Here is an 18,966-nt window from a genome sequence, read left to right as displayed (position 1 = left end):
AACGGTTATTTACAAAAAAAATAGTGTCAATAAATCAAATACCCGAAATAAATTTCATTGTGTACTTACTTTTAGTTAAAATATTTATGGTTATTTATCTTGTTAAGATAAGGATTTCTTTATAAATCTAAACGAACATCTCTTATATTCACAAAGTAACATAAAAAGACCGATTTGAGATTTTTAAGGTCTGAAGATTCACATTCCTGATTCACAATGATCAAAAATAAACAGGAGTGCACTGATTTATATTTTTGATATCGATATGTCATGGACACACCACTGATACTTCCCGAGGAAACAACTATTGTTGGGAAATCATGAGTCACCCTGCTTTATTTTCACCAACACCCTTTTTTGCTCATTGAATATCGCCCACGTGAAAGTCAGGGTAGGTGTCGGATGCAATATTGTGTCAGCCATGCAATTATGTCCGCTCCGGACACTTTTGCATATGCAATCGTGTCCGGGGCTATGCAAAAACCGTCCGATGGACATGTACATGACTGTACGTGTATGTGCGCGCGTAAACGAGCGTGCATGCACTGAACCTACGTATAATATGCAGCCTGAATATTTACGTATTTTATGATTGCAGCGAATACCCAACGGCCGTTTTCCCTGTCATTCATGATACTGCACTTAGCTTGTAAAAGAAATGGCGAACGTGTTCCGTCGACCAAGGGCGTTTAATTTACTGCAAGGACGGTTTTGCACGGGGCGGACATAACTGCATATGCAAATGTGTCCGGGCGGACACAATTGCATTATGCAGCAGCGTCCGGGCGGACACGATTGCATATATATGCAAAACCGTCCGGCGGACATTATTGCATATGCAATAATGTACTCCGGATAGTATTGCATAGAGGACATAATTGCATGCGACACCGGAAAGGGTTGCTCGTTGTTCACTGATTTCCTTCCAAATGGTTCTTGGAGCAGTTTATTTGTTCACGTTTTCATCTCCCCAAACTCTGGCAGTTGTGAGCAAGAATTGACCTTGGGATGGTTGGTAATACGGCTCGAAAAACAAATCAGAAATGGATAGCCAGAGTAATTCTTTACATAATTTGAAATATCTTTAAAGTGATATTTTTTTGAAGATTGGAGAGTATAAGATCCTACTCATGATCCTATAATAAAATGCCAACCAAGCAAAACAAGCAGTAGGGTCTTGAAAGGGTCTGCACATTTCTAGTGTAGTCTGTATTACAGCTACATACAAAATATTCATAACTCAGATAGTTCAAATTTACCTTCATCATGAAGTGTTTTTTATTTTTAAATTCATATCTATTTATGACAATAAATACAATCACAAACGTCATTCCACACATTAGGCAAACCGTTAAAATTCAAGGTCATAGAATTAAGGAAATATATATCATCTTATAATAGTAAAGTTATTCCTTTTTTGTTTTAATATACACACGTTTTGGTCAAAGATATAGAAGATGGTGCATTAAAGGAGACTAAAACGGATTTGATGAAATCCTGGACAGAAATTCACTGTAAACAATAATAATCACATTCTGACAGAGTGCCAGTTTAAAAAAAGCTGCTTAGCATAAAGAGAATATTGCTTAGCAGAAACGAGATACATACTACACAAGGCATAACTTGCACATTACCAATCTTGTTGCCCATCAAATCTTGCTTATCAATTTCTCCAAAGACAGTTTGATAAAGATGTGTACATAAACAAATCTAAGTATATTCAACCCAAACCATAGTGTTAGCCAGAGGGGGTGTCTTATGGACACCCTGTTTTAAATTGGGACACTCTGTTGCTGTCATCGTAAATGTATTGTAAGTGAACAATTTGGACGCACAGTTTTTCAATTTCCAGTAAATTTTGACACTCTTTAACCAAATCTAGGCCAAAATCTTGAACTCAATTGACCATGGCCATGCATAGCAGTGTATAGAAGCAAAGGATAGGGACAGCGAATTGATCATACAAAACAAGACAACCTGGGGCTTCAGACAATACTTGGCAATGGCCAAACTCCCATAGCTCAAAGTCTGTGCATTCACCAGTAAAACAATTTAAATGTCAGGGAACGGCGTACAAAGGTTGAAAATGCTCCATTGCCATGGTGATTTGGTTTCTGTGCAGGCAATGCAAAACGCATTACCCATGTGTTTAAAGCATTAATGAGGGTGCTATGGTTCTATATTTAGAAGCAATTGGTGTGAGAAGGGTTTACTTCTGATGGGGAGGTTTTTAACCTTTGATCGATTCACTGCAGTGGATCGTATCTTCAGTTATAAGTCGTTTTCTTGCAGAAAATTGTTCTGCCATGTTTAGCTAGCTCCCTGTTCAACAAATAGGAAATGCTGATTGTTGAATTGGGAGCAGACTATTTTGTAAGTGTAAATTTTCAAAGTTCAAAGACAGCATAAAAAGCATTGTTGTTGGCAGTTGGTCCTTCCCCCAAGAGAAAAAAAAAGTACTCATCAAAATTCAGTAGTTGACTGTTCTTCTAACAGTATTAAAAAATCACATTAATATGTGGGCACAGACTACAGCTGTGCATACATAATTAATAAAGGCACTCAACATGCATACATTATGTAAATTATCTCTGCTTTAAGCTAAAATGGATGCCAGTCACAATATTGGTAGACTAAGGCCGTGTCCGAATTGGCGACTTTGGCTACAGCTACGGCTAGATCAGCGCGTCTGTCAGTGTTGAAGAATAGCAGACGCGCGCGCCCTAGCCGTAGCTTTAGCCAAAGTCGCCAATTCCGACACGGCCCAATTCTGGTAAGCATAGGTCTACTCTTTTAGTGCTTGGCTACTTTGTGTGAAGCTTTACCAAATCGAGTCTGCAGACACTGTAACTATATCAACAATGGAGACTTAGAGACCCTTTTGCACAATAACTAGAGCGCTAGCTAGACCAGCATGCACCTCATTCAGTGCCTACAGCGCACATACAGAGTATTTGCGACAAGGTCTATGGTGGCTGTTATGTCTGTTGCCACCTAGTGTCACAAAGTCTCCAGTTAGAGAATAAAGATAGTGAATACTTAAATCCATTTAGAAAACAGGTGCATAAGGCAGTACCAAATACTAGAAAAACAGAAAACACCTTTAAAAAAAATTATTTTTGATACGAATTTGACTGATCATGATTTGAAGAAAAAAGATTGTTCAGAAAGTCAAAGTGGTGAAAAATGTAGTAATATGCATCACTTTGATAATTGGGCAAACTATATGCATTGATATCCTGTATCATTAACAGTGACCATTGCGATAAGTGGGGGAAAGTGCTAAGCTAATCTTTTAGATTAGCCAAACTCAGCAGGGAACCAGTCACAATTGACATCAGACACAATTGACATACATTACATAATATTTTGGCTGGTAACCTGATTCTACTAAGCAAAATCGTTCTGTGCCGAGCATTTTCCCCACACTTATGTCCCATAATGATTGGATACCCATTTGAGCATTTGAACCAGTTTCGCATTCCAAGTTTACTTCATGTCTCCTGGAGCGAAGACTAGCTTCCCAATCTCGGTGCCGAAGGTCTTTAACGACTGTTAAATAATAACCAAGCCATTTGAAGCCAATAGTCTTCGCTTCAAGCAGCTTGGTTAGTTATCATCCACACAATATTTACACCAGATATATACACTCATTCGTTTTTTGTATACAATGTCATTAATTGTTAATGCACTTCACAAAAAAAAGGGAGAAAAAAAAAAACCCGAAATGATAATTCATTTGATAAAACATTTCTCAGATTTCCAAAAAAAAATCTGATGCTGGAGTGTGGTGTTATTCCAACACACTCCAAATCCACTTTGCAAAGATGCAATGAAAATAAAAACAAAAATCAAAGGAAACAAAATGGCGCAACGTTGTGGACCCCTACGCTCAATTACTGGCAATACTCGCACGATACCATTGGGTCCATGTGTGAGGCCCCAAAATTTTGCTTAAGCACGAAAATAGCTTGCTTATTTTACACATGTTACTGGCAAAAATTTCATGCCATGTACATTGCTTGTGACTAATATTTAGCTGTTGTTTACTTAGCATAACAATTGAGTGGAGTCTTAGCCGCTAATTTGATTTTACAAAGCAAAGATTTTTTTGCTTAAGCAAAAACTTTTGCTTAAGCAGCTCTATGAAATTGGGCCCAGGAGTTAAATACCAGGTAAATATCCATTGTTTTTTTCTAAGGTGTGCGCATATTCCCGTCTGCTGCCACAAGGGTCCCAAAAAAGCCTCCCATTATGAGTAGCCCCTCTACGCAAGTACAACCTATAAGTAACTCCGCAAAAAAATGACAACAAAAATCCTGCGAACATTTATTCATAAAATCTTGAGGTTTTTCCTCTCACTTGTACTACTTAGACAGGTTAAACACAAGGTACAAGTTAGTTTGCACGTTTGTAATACTACTTTGGCAAAAACTTTTCTCAATTACCAAGCACTGTTTATAAAAATAAGATTTCTTTCCTGGTAACATTTCTTGCCTGTTCCTTTAAGAGAATGATACATCATGCTGAATGCTTCGATGTTGGAACTATCTTGCTCCTTAAGAAATATGTGCACATCAAACAGGGGTGTTTAAGTGTTACATACGAAGTGTGGACATGAGAACAGAATAGGTCCACACAGTATAGGGACTTGAAACACTATGTGGACTTACATACGTCCACACAGTGTTTCTTACAGTGTTGATTAATAGGATTTTCCTCTAAGTGTACATAGCATAGACGGCCCGGCAGACAGACTGCAATATAGAGCTGCGTGTGTTTTCACGGTTGTAAACAATAACTGTTTTGGTTGAATTGGCCATTGATTTATCACTAGCCAATGACCGAAACAGTTATTGGTTACGGTCGCGGAAAACCCACCTCTGATGCTTTGTTGTTCTACTGAGACAATCTTTTTGTAAACGACATGTTAAAGGCAGCGGACAATATTGGTAATTGTCAAAGACTAGCCTTCACAGTTGGTGTATCTCAACATTGGCATAAAATAACAAACCTGTGAAAACTTGAGCTCAATCAGTCATCGAACTTACGATGAGGTCTCGAAATCAGTTTCATCGAACTTACGAGATAATAATGGAAGAAATAAACACCTTTGTCACACAAAGTTGTGTGCGTTTAGATGGTTGATTTCGAGACCTCAAGTTCTAAATCTGAGGTCTCGAAATCAAATTCGCGGAAAATTACTTCTTTCTCAAAAACTACTCCACTTCAGGGGGAGCCGTTTCTCACAATGTTTCATACTAACAACCTCTCCCAATTACTCGTCACCAAGAAGGGTTTTATGCTAAAAAAAATTATAGTCATTACCAATAATTTCCACTGCCTTTAAGCAGGACCTTGTTTTATTAATCTGGTTAGCATAAATGCTTACTAAGCACAGACAAATCTTGCTTAACAGAAACTGGGTTCTTTCAGCTACAATTCCATAAATTTGACATTGTTGCAGTTGGTGCCCCAATCTTCTTTTGCTTAGCTAAAAAATTTGCTTAGCGGTGCTGAAAGTTCTTGTGAGAGGATGAATACACAGCAACAGTGCAAATCCATTGTGGACATGCATTATATGCAATGCCAAATATCTTCTAGATCATTAACAATTTTGCTTACACATGTTTTTCTTTCAATAGTAAGCACAAAAAAGACTGACCAGGAAACAGCTCATTAAAAAATGGGCCTTCCCTGCGGGCCTTCCCTGCTTTAATTTAAGAGTTCAAATTTATATGTTGTGTACTCATCTGAAGATTCCTTCACCTAGACACTTTTATTTGCAAGATACATCTTTCATGTAATTTGAACTGCTAACCAATTGTACAAAAACAAAACATCTTGGTAAAACTGGTCGACAGACTGCTCTTGGTCTTGAGTGACATCCCCCGACTTTTCAAGGTGTTACTTATTACCGACTCTATAATAGACAAATGTAAAATAAGAGGTATGGCTATAAGGGCGGTGCCTTAATGGTCAGATCATGGGTTTTACGATTAGAATGTTGAAGGTGAAGGGAGAGCTCTGAGAAAACCATTGAATCAAGAAGAATTCTCAGGCCTGTAAAATTTTGATGGTCAGGGTTTTTATCTCCAAGGGGGAGGGGTAAGGCTGGCTGACTAAACTACCTAATTCTGATGAACGCTCACACAACTGTATAAGACGTCGGCCAAAGGGGGAGTGCAGAGCATCGTAAGTTTCGGTCAAGTCAAAAGAAACTGTCTAGTTACAAACAATTGAATTGGTCAACTCAGTGAGCGACTTGTTTATATCATACCCCCATGGAGACACTGTGGTTTTCTTGTGCCCTGGCGTGGACGTAGACGATGTCCGGCCGCTCGTCTGGATTGGGCTGTATACACAACTGGACTAGAGTACGTAGCTGCGGAAAAGATAAGAAGAGTGAAATTATGTTACTAATTGCTTTATTAAGAATTGAGGTAGACCAAATTTTACAGAGCTGTTCAGCAGAAAAGATTACTTAGCATGGACGGAATGTGCTTAACGGAAACAGGTTACCAGCCAAAACACCATATACCGGTAATGGTTTTTGACTGGCTCCTCGTTAATTTTTGTAACCTTGCTTAGCACATTTTCTGCAAAACAGCTTTGTGATTTTCAGCCCTGCTGCTCGCCAGCCTCGCAGATTTTTTTCCCTGCGAATGCGCCTAGTTCAAATGTTGAAGGTTTTTTTGAAATGTGAGAAATATAATTGTAGACTGACAAATGCAAAAGGAAAATAGATAGTCAGAATTGTCCTTTCCAACATTGACTTTGTGCAATTATTATTATTATGATTATTATTATTATTAACACGGCAATCACAACAATACAAACAATTCAACAATACTTCCAGATGGGCTTGAAGAAATATAAACAAAACGATTAATGTTATCTGTTGACCTGCTGTCTCAAATCTGCTGAGAAGATAAGAATAAATAGTGTACACTAAAATGAAAAAAATAAAATCTACATCCGTCTGAAATTTGTCTGAAGGCGACCTAACACATGAGGAGACCTCGGACTACTACTTCACAGGCCATTAAGTGTCAAACGCTCTCCTCCTTAAACCTCAATATTGCTAGAGTGTTTTCCTGCTAATCTCTGCGTTCATTTTGCCTTGAGTGAATTTCTCTATTAACTAGAAAAACTTCAATGAAACAAAGTAACACAACAAAACCTTGGTTAAAACACTTTTGTCCGGATGCACTTTTCTTTATCAAATTTTCCCAGAGAGAAATAATGTCAAGTTCAAGGATGTTCAGAACAGTGTACTTAATTTAATAAACAACCACGGACAGTTCAACCTGCGTCAGTGTTTCTGTGGAAAATAAACTTGCAATAAGTGGACTGCGTAAAAACCCTCTAATTCTTTGAGACATAGTACAGCACTAAGGTTGGCTAAACTACCTCCATGTCTGCTCTTTCTTCTTCTCCTGAATCCGTTTTTAAAAATGACAATAAAACTAAATAATTAATTAAACCTTGTACATTTAATCTTGCTCAATGCTCAATTTATTTATGAATGGCATGTTTTATTGGTGCCTGCAGAAACACAAATGTACTAAGTTCACGTGGTGAACTGTGTTTGAAGTTTGCAGAAATGTTAGTCAAAATGACAGCCGAATTATTTCACACAAAAATCTGTTTCAAGTAGGGGGGGGCATGATTGATTCTTATCAAACGTGAGCAAACTGAGAGATTGTGTCAATGTCACACAGATTATCCTTCTAAAGGTTATCTCGACAAGACGCTGAGCAGGATTGGCATCCTTGAGCGTGATAACGATCACACGCTGGCCAGAACAACCCGGCACCAAGGTCTTGACACATCTGATAAACGCAGCGCTTAATCTCCTGTGTTCAGCTGTACCATGATCGCCGAGAGACTGGAGAGAGAAAAGATGGTGCCACTTTAACAATTGCTTTTGGCAACTTTGACGTTGCACCTTTAAAGGGAAGGATACATTTGGTAATCACTCTATAAATTCATGCAAACAAAAAAATTTGGTTAGAAGCCTACAGCAATGTTTGGTAGTATATTTAAAGCATTTTGAGAAACATTTCACTTTGAAGTTGTGTACATCTAAAATTGAACGTTTTAGAGTGTTTTTTGTTGTTTAGAATTGTTGTTTCAACTGTTACATCTTGCTTTCAAATCTTGCGCGAGTTTGGTGCTTCAAGGGTGGGATTACTAGTGGACTCAAGTAATGATAATTTTGATTGCATTAACCAAATAAATTAATCTGTCTTTACACAACATTCCGCCTAACATGCTACTTTAAATAAAGACTTTATAATAATTTGCTACCTATTGCTCTCCTCCATGCGACTCCTTCAACCCCCCTCCCCCCCCCCCCCCCCACAACAACCATAACCAACCTCCCTTATAAAAATATTCCGCGCATGAGTCAGCAAGCTCCCCAGGGGGGTTCTCTGTGCGTATTTTCCCAGGACAGGTTTCTATCAGTCGGCGCTGGCGACTGGAGGGGTAATATTAAATCTGGCGACTCCATCACAAAAGGAAAACGTGTTAGATGTACCGATCTTTGTCCCATGAGGGTAAGGGGGGGGGGGTGGGCGATATTTGTCTTGATGAAGAACTCCACCCGATACCCCGACGAATACTTAAGCTAACAGATGTTTCTGTAAGCTGCCGAGGTGTGTTTGAAGATGTTAATTTCTGTAGGTTTGAGAGACACTGTCCACTTCAGGGAGATATGAACATAAAAATATGTGACGGGCTCTACGAAAACAGTCGCTTGTCGTACAACACACTTTCAAGTACGGGGCTGTTGAGTGTTGGAAGGGTGAACAAAACTTGAATTTTTGTGATGCAATTTCTAAATTGTCTATAGTTTGTTAATTCTCTAGAGATGAAGAAAAATTTGTCTAACCCTTGTGTCTCATTTGTGCGATTTGTTTGCTTTACAATTGATTTATTTTATTTCTAACAGGCTGTTTCTCCATTACGAGTCATTTTCATAATTGTGACATAATTCATTGTTCAAAAGGTTAACCTTCAAAACCAAAAATGACACAAGTGTGCAAGATATGTCAAAATGAAGCTTGTTGATGCTCTTTTCAGTCATGTATAAAACTCATAAAGTTAATTGTCTTCCCATCGACTCAATTTCACAGATGGACGCTTTTGTATGCAAGGCAAAATGTCATTTTCAGCAATGCATAATAAAAAAAAACTGCTGTGTTGACAAGTTGTTAAAGGATTCCGGTACTTATTAAAAATGTCCACAGATTTACATTAAACTTACAGGGTTTGAAGATAATGATAGTTGAAAGCTTCCCTTCAAATATTACTAGCTGAGGTTGTGTAGTTTTTGAGAAATGAGTAAAATAAGTCACAAAATAATTTTGGTCTCATGAGACGAAATTATTTTAGCATGTAAAATCCCATTAACCTTATATGATATTATACCAAAACCATAGCATAACTGGTTAAAACGTTTTTACATGCAAAAACTGAGATGAAAATTATTTGTTTTACTCATTTCGTAAAAACTACAGCACCTCAATTAGTAAAATTTCAAGGGAAGCTTTCTACTGTCATAATCTTCAAACGGTGTAAGTTTAATGTAAATCTGTGGAAATTGTGTTTTTTTGTTGGGAAAAAGTACATGCTTATATGAATGATAAAGCATGTTGTCGCTTTCACGGGCTCTGTATAAATCCAATGTTTTCCTCTTCAAGACAAGTTTCAGCATGCGCTCCTGCAAGGTTCATGTTTTCTTTGTTTTAATACATGTAGATGTTGATTTTGCATTGTGGATTAGCCTTTCTCAAGGCAGTCGAACTATTCACTCCGAAAAAAGACCGCCGCTGTATAAAAACCCACCCGTATTCACTGTGCGTAAAACCCACCCGTATTCACTGTGCGTAACATCGCACGACACGATGCCCCCGTACACTATCCGCATGCGGAGGCCGTTAGGCCGACAGCCTTGTAGGATCTGTGTTGAAGCCACTGACCTCATTACTATAATAAGCGAAGAGTTCCCACGGTCAGCTCATTACCATAATGCCCGCGAAAGATGAGACATGTTTACCTCACACACCACCACCACGGACACATGATAGGGTCCAAAGGTTGTGATAAGGGAAGTGCGTGATTGGACGTCAAAATGAATAATTCATTTGCCTCACATCCTGTGTTGTCTGATAGGTCTGACGAACGATATACATATTCATGAGCTGCATACTAGCATATCCTAGAGCCCCCCCAATTTCGTCCACTATTGGAATTTTTTCAATACAACACATTAAAACGGGAAGATACAGATCCGACAAGGCTGTCGGCCTGACGGCCTCCGCATGCGGTTAGTGGTGTATGAGTGCGATGACTTGTGTGAACAGTATTCGTGTGATGTGACAGTATGTATACGGGTGGGTCATTCGGTGTGATCGCACACACCATGCACAGGGTATACGGCGGGTGGGTTTACAGCTGCGTCTTTTCGGAGCGAATAATGCGACTGCCTTGAGCAAGGCTAATTGTGGATAAACAATATTCACTTTTGTTTTTCACCCATAAACACTGATGTGTATTAGCACTGTAAACTACTCAGTACTTTCCTCAGTTCTGTGAAAAAAATAGTTGTTAGTATTCATATCGATGAAAATGGTTATCAAGGAAATAATTAACCATCCATACAAACAAAGTGGCTTGAAGAACCTGTTAAAGGGAAGGTACACGTTTGGTAATTACTCAAAACAAATATTAACTTAAAAACTGACTTGGTAATAAGTATTGGAGAGCTGTTGATAGTATAAAACATGTGGGAAACGACTCCCTCTTGAGTATCGTAGTTTTTGAGAAAGAGGTAATTTCTCACTAAAATAATAAAAGACTTGCAGCTGGAAGTCTTTTATTCTTATCTGAAAGCACACAAATTAGTCCAACAAGGGTGTTTTTTCTTTCATTATTTTCTCGCAACTTCGATGACCAATTGAGCTCAAATTTGCACAGGTTTGTTATTTTTTGGTTATGACGGGATACACCAAGTGAAAACACTGGTCTTTGATAATTACCAAACGTGTACCTCCCCTCATCGTCATTCTTCACAAAAAAAGTACTTACACTGTCGGAGAAATAGGCTGGCAAGGAAGGGTATTCACATTTGTCTATCTTCTCACATAGCGAATAGAGGTCCAACCCCTCGCTATAAAACGGCGAGTCTAAGGCTGCCATCTATAAGTGTCAATGACGACCAACCACGGGACGAGAAATCGTACAGAGATAGAGAGACAGTGAACAAATCGGAAACGTCGTGACCCTGAGGTCAGAGGTTTAGGTGTTTGACCCGAGTTTGCACGGCTGTGCTGCATTGGCAAAAAAAATGCGTTTGCATATTGGTCAGTCGGGGCACAACACAACTCGCGATTTAATTTTTTTAATTTTTTTACTTTGATCATTAACAGCTTTTAAAAATAATTATTTTGAGTACGAGTTGCATAAGTGCCTGTCAAGAACTGAAGACAGGCAAGGCGGACATTTCTTTTTGACAGAGCGGCAAGCTTCTAAACTCAGTCTCAACACTCTGACCCCAACCCCAAACCAAATCCTAACAAGTGGTCCAACTTCATGGAAACCTGACTAAGCAGAAATTCCTTACAATATTAATAAGCAGGGTTTGCAAAGTTGCAAAGGACAGAAATTTTTATCTAAGCACATATACAAATTGTGCTTAGCAGAAAAAGAGTCATCCGCCAAAATGCACTGCAGATTGAAGTGACTACTACTGGATCCTGGCTGAACTGTGCTTAGCATCTAAAATTCTTAAGCCTTTAGAGCTTGGAGGTGGGGATTTCCGATTATTGGATTCAATGAAGTTTGACCACAAGGTGGTTAGTAAGTTAAGTTAGGCACGGCACACCACGTAAAAAAAAACACCACATGCGCTTACCTGCTGGGAGTAGATTTCAGATGGAAGTGGGGGATAATCGCACTGCTCGATTTTCTTGCACAAGGAGTAGAGATTCATCTTGTCCCCATAGAAGGGAGATTGCAAAGCGGCCATCTATAGAGGCGTCGGGCAAAGTGTTGGGGCGGGACAGGGCGGGGGTAGGAGAAGGGGATTACCATGAGGAGGACGATGACGCAGGATGGATGGTGGTTGAGATGGAGAATGGCACCAGGCAGCGTTGAAAGATGCAGAAGGGATTAAAGGGGATTAGTGATAGGATTAAAAGGGGATTAGTGATAGCATTGGAGGATAAGGAATTTGAGAGGATTGACATGATGCAGGGGGATCAGGGAGTAAGTATTGATGATGCAGATAAAGCAATTTTTATAGGATTTGATGAATGTAATAAAAAGAAAATCGTAAGAATAATGGGGAGAGAGAAAGAGGTAAAAAAAAACAAAGAGAAACCAAAATTTCAAAAGAACAAGCAAAAGTTTTGTTGGACCCTAGTCTTCATGCTTGGTGCGACCCCTTTGAGCAATAAGAGGGAACTTTTAAAGCATGCTTCTACACTCTAGCCTTCTAATTATGTACCAATATTTACCACTGATGTGCATAAGGTAATTAACTAGATGATCGTCCAAATGTGTGATAATGCGCAAGCAGTCTCTCTTCTCTACTAAAATCTACATTAACACTGTTCTAAAAAAAAACACTAACATTTGCAAAACTTTCACAATTACGACAGACGATTCAATGGCATTTTCTCCTTGATAAAAGGCACCCTATGAGGAAGTTGAAAAATTTGTACTGGAGCATTTCAAGGGCGCCGAGACTTTGACAAGGAGGCATGGAGGCAATTGCCTTACTTGCCTTCGTGAAGTATCAGGCATGTTTTAATACCCTCTTAGGCCACATAAAAGAAAAAATTGTTGATCGTCCCCGCCCGACCATTCAAAACCCCCCGACCCCATTTTTGGGGGGTGTTTTTTTTAATCCTAAAAAACAACCTTTCAATGATATTTTTTTCAAAATGTACAGGTTTGAAAAGATTTTTAAAAAAGGTTTTTATTCATGTTGGCAAAGCAAGAACAATTCTTCAAATATTTACTTGGGCTACACTGTGCTTAGTTGTTTGAAAAAGTTTACAGAAAATGTCATATAGGAGTTAAATTTGTTTGACAAAACTATTGAAAACATCAAAAACACTCTGTTTTATAGTGATTGTGATGATTTCTTTATTCTTGATTTCATATTAAATTGGCATGTCAACAAAAAAATAATAATAATAAAAACCTCCCTCCCTCCCCCATCCGCAAAAGAAAAAGGATGATCAACAATTTTTTTTTATGTGGTTCTAGGGCGTCGGTACATGTATTTTACCCACAAGAAGGTAAAAAACGAAGTGAAATTCGCCATTGACAATTACCACCACAACAAATACATGGGGACAAACACGCAACACTTAGCAATGAACACTTCTGCGAAATGACTTGCCACTACATAGCATGAAATACAAATCAATTAAATAAATTCTGATGCTCACTTTTACAAATGTGTGATACAGATTAGGAGGAGTGAGCTCGATGAAGCATGATATCTAATTATCCTACCCCACTCCCGGGTTTTCTTTTGTCGATTTGTCTTTCTCAGAAACAGGAGAGTGAGTTGTCTATATTTTTTATGATGAGCTTTGGACACAGTGATGAACCATGGCCAGGGCCCAATTTCATAGAGCTGCTCAGCACAAAAATTTGCCTAGCATGAAGTTTTTGCCTCAATAAAAACAGGATTACCAATCAAATTTCCACATGATTTTCAGGATAAGCAAACAACAGCTAAGTCCAGTAACAAGCAATTTGCAGCAAATAGAAATTTGGTTGGTAATCTTGTTTTTCACAAGGAATGAAATTTCATGCTAAGCAAATGTTTGTGCTTAGCAGCTCTATGAAATTGGGCCCAGATGTTATGGACTCTGACCTCCCATCTGCAGTCACTTATAGCCAAGCCCAAGTTTCACAGGGCTGCTTCAAGCGGAAAATATTGCTCAACAATTTTCTGCTTAGCGGAAATGAGGAAACCAGTCACAAATGGTACATAAGACAGGGTGTTTTGACTAGTAAGGTTATTCTGGTAAGCATAATCTTGTTGAGCTTGATACTGTCGTGCTTAAGCAGCTCTATAAAAGAGGGGCCAAGGCCAGATAGACAGGTGCTTCACAGAGCAAAAGGAGGCAGTTGCCCCCATGCCCCCTGGTGACTGCCTTGGTGCCCCCTTGAAATGTTCCAGTTGGAATTTAGATTTAAAGGTGCCCTTTGCTTTAAGTGTAATTTGCATTGCTCTTAAAAGAACAAAGCATCAGGCCTACTGGCTCATCAAAGTTTCAAAACCAATCAGTTAAAGGAACACGTTGCCTTGCATCGGACGAGTTGGTCAAAACAAAAGCGTTTGTAACCGTTTTTTATAAAATGCATATGGTTGGAAAGATGTTTTAAAAGTAGAATACAATGATCCACACAAGTTTGCCTCGAAATTGCGTGGTTTTCCCTCTACTGTGCGAACTAACATGGTCGGCCATTTATGGGAGTCAAAATTTTACAAAAAACGGTTACAAACGCTTTTCAAAGACCAACTCGACCGATCCAAGGCAACGTGTTCCTTTAAGAAAAGGGTGGCTTATCTTTTAATAACTTTGCAGAGAAACACTTTTCTATTAACATTGTCAAATGTACCAGTGCTCCTCAAGGGAATGTCATGGAAACGTCAGAAACAAATTTGATAAAAGAAAAAATCAAAAACAAATCAAGAAACCCCCAGAGGGCATTTAGAAATGGAACAAATATTTTCTTCTACATATTTGTGTTCCGGAAAAAAAACACTGCCTGATGGCTAGAGTGTACAAATTCAATTTAGCAACAAAAATAGACAAATAGAATAGTAGTTTTTCTGAGGCGATTTTTTCAAAATGAAACTCCCTTGTACTAGATGTTTGAATGTAAGTCACAAACTACCCCTGTTCTCTCCCCTACAGCTAGCATGAAGTCATGCAATGAAAAGGGCATGCTTATTAAAGCCATTATACACTTTCGGTAAACACTATTGTCCAAGTCCCACACTTCGAGTATCACAACTTATATATAAAATAACAAACCTGTGAAAATTTAGGCTCAATCGGTCATCAGAGTCGGGAGAAAACCCACTCTTGTTTCCGCACGTTTCGCCGTGTCATGGACATGTGTTCAAAATAAATCCGTAATTCTCGCTATCGAGAATGATATTGTTTTAATGTTTTCTCAAAAAGTAAAGCATTTCATGGAATAATATTTCAAGAGAAGTGTTTCACCATTACCTTCTGTAAACCCTGTAAATTATTTATAAATCTGTGAACTTTTTGTTTTTTCTGTACCGAAAGTGTATAATGGCTTTAAAGCACAACACACATATAGCCTGTACAGGTCTTAATTACACCCACAAACCTACAGGAACCCCCGCACCCCCACACCCAAAATCAGCTAATGTTTGTACATGTTGGAAAAGCTTATGGGAACGGCACCATCCTTAACTTATTCATTAAGATCATAGAAAAAACCAACAGAAGTGCAGGTTCTAGACCTTTAAATAGACCCCCCCCCCTTAAAAAAAATTCCCCTAGGTATGTTTCTGATTTTTCTAATGGTAGAGTCCTCTGCGTGTACAATAATGAAATTCTATGCCATTTTTTGTTGTCACAATGTAGGTTAGCATTCTCCCGTATCAGAAATGGAAGCGAATGTCTGTATTTCACATTAACTTGTCTCATTTTTTAACCTACATTCATGTATGTGTGCTACTTTGTATGTATGTTCTATTTTAATGTTGGCGGTTTTGCTGTCTGTCTGGTCACGTTTTTTCTAACAACCGTTTTTTGAAAATCTTGTACATTGCAACATTGCACCAGAGATGTGGCATAATATATGCCTGAACATAAAAATATACTTAAATCAAAAAACGTGTTTACTTGAATTTATGTACATTAAAAGAAAATCTTGGTTTAGTAAAATTATTTAGACCAGTGGGGCAATGTGAATTCCTTGAAATTGAAGCCAGAGCACACCCGAGCAATATTTGAACCACGTTTTATGTCATCTTCATTTACAAATGCTAAAATGAGCAATTCGTACACACTGTTTTTCCATTTTTCATTTTTTAATTAGAACCCTGACAGTCAGAGTGGATACAATTTCACTATGTCTGTTATTCCCACGAGTATCTCAAGTTCCCTTCGTGGGCCAATGTCTAAGGTCAGGAATAAATTGATAATTTGTGTGTCAGGTGAATTTTAAGTGTCCAGCTGCACTGCTTTCAAGACGATATATTGTATGAAGCCATTTAAAGATGCTATGTCAGATTTTTTGCCTATTTGACCCAACAATTTTGATTTAAAATTCAATAGGTATTTTGATGGGGGTCGAGAAAGTTACAAGCTTTCATTTGAGCCATTGCTCGAAAAAGTCCGCCAATTATTAGTAGCAGTGAAATAAAGTGCTCAAAATTGGTTTTGGTCGGGATCCCGACAATATAACACGTGACCAATTCTTATGTGTTTTATAAGAAACGTTTTAAATTTTTGTCATAGTTCCTGACCTTAAATAATAAAAGTTAAACTTTTTTTCGTTAGAGCAGGTGATACTCTTTGAAATACCATTCACTCAAAAAAATCTATTTTTTAATGTTTGGGGCGAAAAATCTGACATAGCATCTTTAAAAGATAAAAGTCTAACGTTTATGGAAAAATAGTTCCTCATTTTAAACCTCCATCCCCTCCGTTCAGGTCTAATGAAAAATTAATCAACTGACACATTCCCTGATTAGGGTCGCAGGTACCTCATCTACAACAAAAACTAAACTGCATGCGATTGATTAGATGGTACAAACAATGTCCATGCACGATTGCACATGCAAAGCCTCTACTGTTATTTTTGCATTGGGGTTGGACGGAGCGTACACCATAGGTAAAATTGCCAGGAAATTTTCAAATTGATTAAACCAAAAACAAAATGACCCGCTTGATACGATCATGGTGGAAGGAAATCCACCATGATAAAATGTATATAACTGTCATACAAGTTATAAAATTTAGAAGTGATTCTAGTGATAAAAAAAGAAAATGATTTTTTTTTAAATGATTAACAGTGTACGCCCCCTTTCCGTTATAAGCAGGATGCAATATTATGTGAAGCATTGTCAATAACCAATGGGTCTACTTCTGTGTGCCGTACCAGTTACTCTTTTAAAGCATGCACCGAAAGAAATATCACCCATGCAAAATTTTGAGATTCTGTCAATAGAGGGGGCTATGCTAGCATTACACACTCTCAAATTATCAGAATGTGGAGTTTTGGGGTGATGTTATTGTTGTATAGCATCCTCTAGAGTTAGAGTCTGTCCAGGTTTCAGAAGTCTTGTAATGACCAGGGAAATTTAAAGTCACTATCGTTCACAAGTCAATATTACAACAGTGACATAGCAAGAGCATTGGCTTACTAGGTTTACTTAGAATCAAGATTATTGACCAAGAGTATGGACTGACATACAATTTGACGTCAGGCTTTTTAACAAATCAGCATAAATGTGTACTTTCATAAACTTTTGCATGCACATTTTGTTCTAAATATTTTTGAAAAACATTTTTCTAATTTTTCTAGAGTCAATTTATTTAGCTTTCTGGGTTTGTAAAACGTAGTTTTATTTGGGGGCTGTGTTTAAAGTGACCATCTGCGTAACCATTTTTCCGAGCTATTTAAATTATTGCAGAAAAATTATTGCACTTAACACCCTAGCTAAACGAGAAAGAGGTCATTTTATAGAATAAGAAGTTGGAAAGATATCTGAATTATCTGTGTCAGGAAGCACAGATGGTCACTTTAAGATTGGGTTTTATTGTTTGGTGTTTTAGTTTTAATCTTACCTCATATAATAAGCAGCCTATGGACCAGATATCTGACTTGAAGTTATACCCAGTTTCGTGAATGCGTTCTGGTGACATGTAGTAAGGTGTTCCTACTAAGGAGTGGGCGGCAGTCGTCTTGGAACTGAAGAAACGCCCCAAGCCCAAGTCGCCCAGTTTGACCACGCCCGTGGCGGTGATGAACACATTTGCTGGTTTAATATCTGTGGAAATAAAATAAAGAAATTGATAATTGATCCGAATGGAACTTGAACCTGCCACCTCCGAATTAACAAGCCGGTGTTCTAGCAACTGACGACACAAGCCCCTTTTAACAGGATGTGACTTTTTAAATTTCAAGTAATTAACCACAAGAAAAACTGACTTGTACTTTTCAAAATAATCACTTGTTTTATGGAGGGACGATTTGTAAGTGATGATTAAATTTTATATGACTATTTAGCTTAGAGACAATCAATCGGTTAATCAAAATCAAATGTTTGCTCCAAGGCGCTGAGACGCAGATGACTAGTTAGTAAGCGTGCTGGAACAGGTGAGCTTTAAGGAGTGTTTTGAATGAAGTAAGTGAGTTGGCATTTTATATTTGTACAGGTAGCTTATTCCACATTGGTCCTTGGTGTGTATTTACCTCTATGCATAACTCTACGTGAATGCATATGCTCCAGAGCACTGCATAACTGAACAAAGTACTTCCATATCGTCCTCTCTGGTATAAGACGCTTCTGCTTCTTGAAATGCTGACGGGAGAAAAATGAAGATGATGGGGTTTTGAATATCAGTGGAAACTTTATAACTTGAGGTGAGCAAGTGCGGTTTGCAGTGACATAGATCCCATTTGAGAAGAGGTGGTTTTGAGCATAACTGGTAGTTTGACAACTCAACGTTTCGATCAGTATGCTCTGATGGTCTTCAAGAGAAAAAGCATCAGAGCATACTGATTGATCAAGTAATTAATCTATGCTAAACAAGAACTGCAACAGCATATGTAAGGTTAGTATAACATCAAAGCATTCAAGTAAACGATCATTTCTGAGATCATGTCTCGAGTTGAGTTTACGGTTTGAAATTCCAATCTTGGAAGAAACAAAAAGTCACA

The 18,966-nt window shown here is 38.2% G+C and overlaps 1 protein-coding gene across 2 annotated transcripts in view; it reads right to left on the bottom strand.

Annotated features, from left to right (window-relative positions):
• Nucleotides 1-1,270: 1,270 nt before the first annotated feature.
• LOC139947917 (serine/threonine-protein kinase Nek7-like) overlaps nucleotides 1,271-18,966 on the bottom strand; it is a 28,674-nt gene continuing 10,978 nt past the window's right edge. Inside the window, exons 5-9 of one of the 2 annotated variants that reach the window (XM_071945772.1) lie at nucleotides 18,499-18,607; nucleotides 17,871-18,073; nucleotides 11,098-11,208; nucleotides 6,281-6,385; nucleotides 1,271-5,923 (exon numbers count right to left, since the gene is read on the bottom strand). In XM_071945772.1, coding sequence (XP_071801873.1) covers nucleotides 5,915-5,923; nucleotides 6,281-6,385; nucleotides 11,098-11,208; nucleotides 17,871-18,073; nucleotides 18,499-18,607 — 537 coding nt within the window. In that variant the 3' untranslated portion in view covers nucleotides 1,271-5,914. Of the gene's footprint in view, nucleotides 5,924-6,280; nucleotides 6,386-11,097; nucleotides 11,209-11,923; nucleotides 12,038-17,870; nucleotides 18,074-18,498; nucleotides 18,608-18,966 lie in introns of both variants that reach the window. The other variant, XM_071945771.1, reaches the window with a different exon arrangement.

The sequence above is a fragment of the Asterias amurensis genome, chromosome 15, assembly GCF_032118995.1.
Source record: "Asterias amurensis chromosome 15, ASM3211899v1".
NCBI classification, from domain to species: Eukaryota; Metazoa; Echinodermata; class Asteroidea; order Forcipulatida; family Asteriidae; genus Asterias; species Asterias amurensis.
Note: the sequence above shows the minus strand (reverse complement) of the source record. Positions and strands in the feature narration are given on the sequence as shown.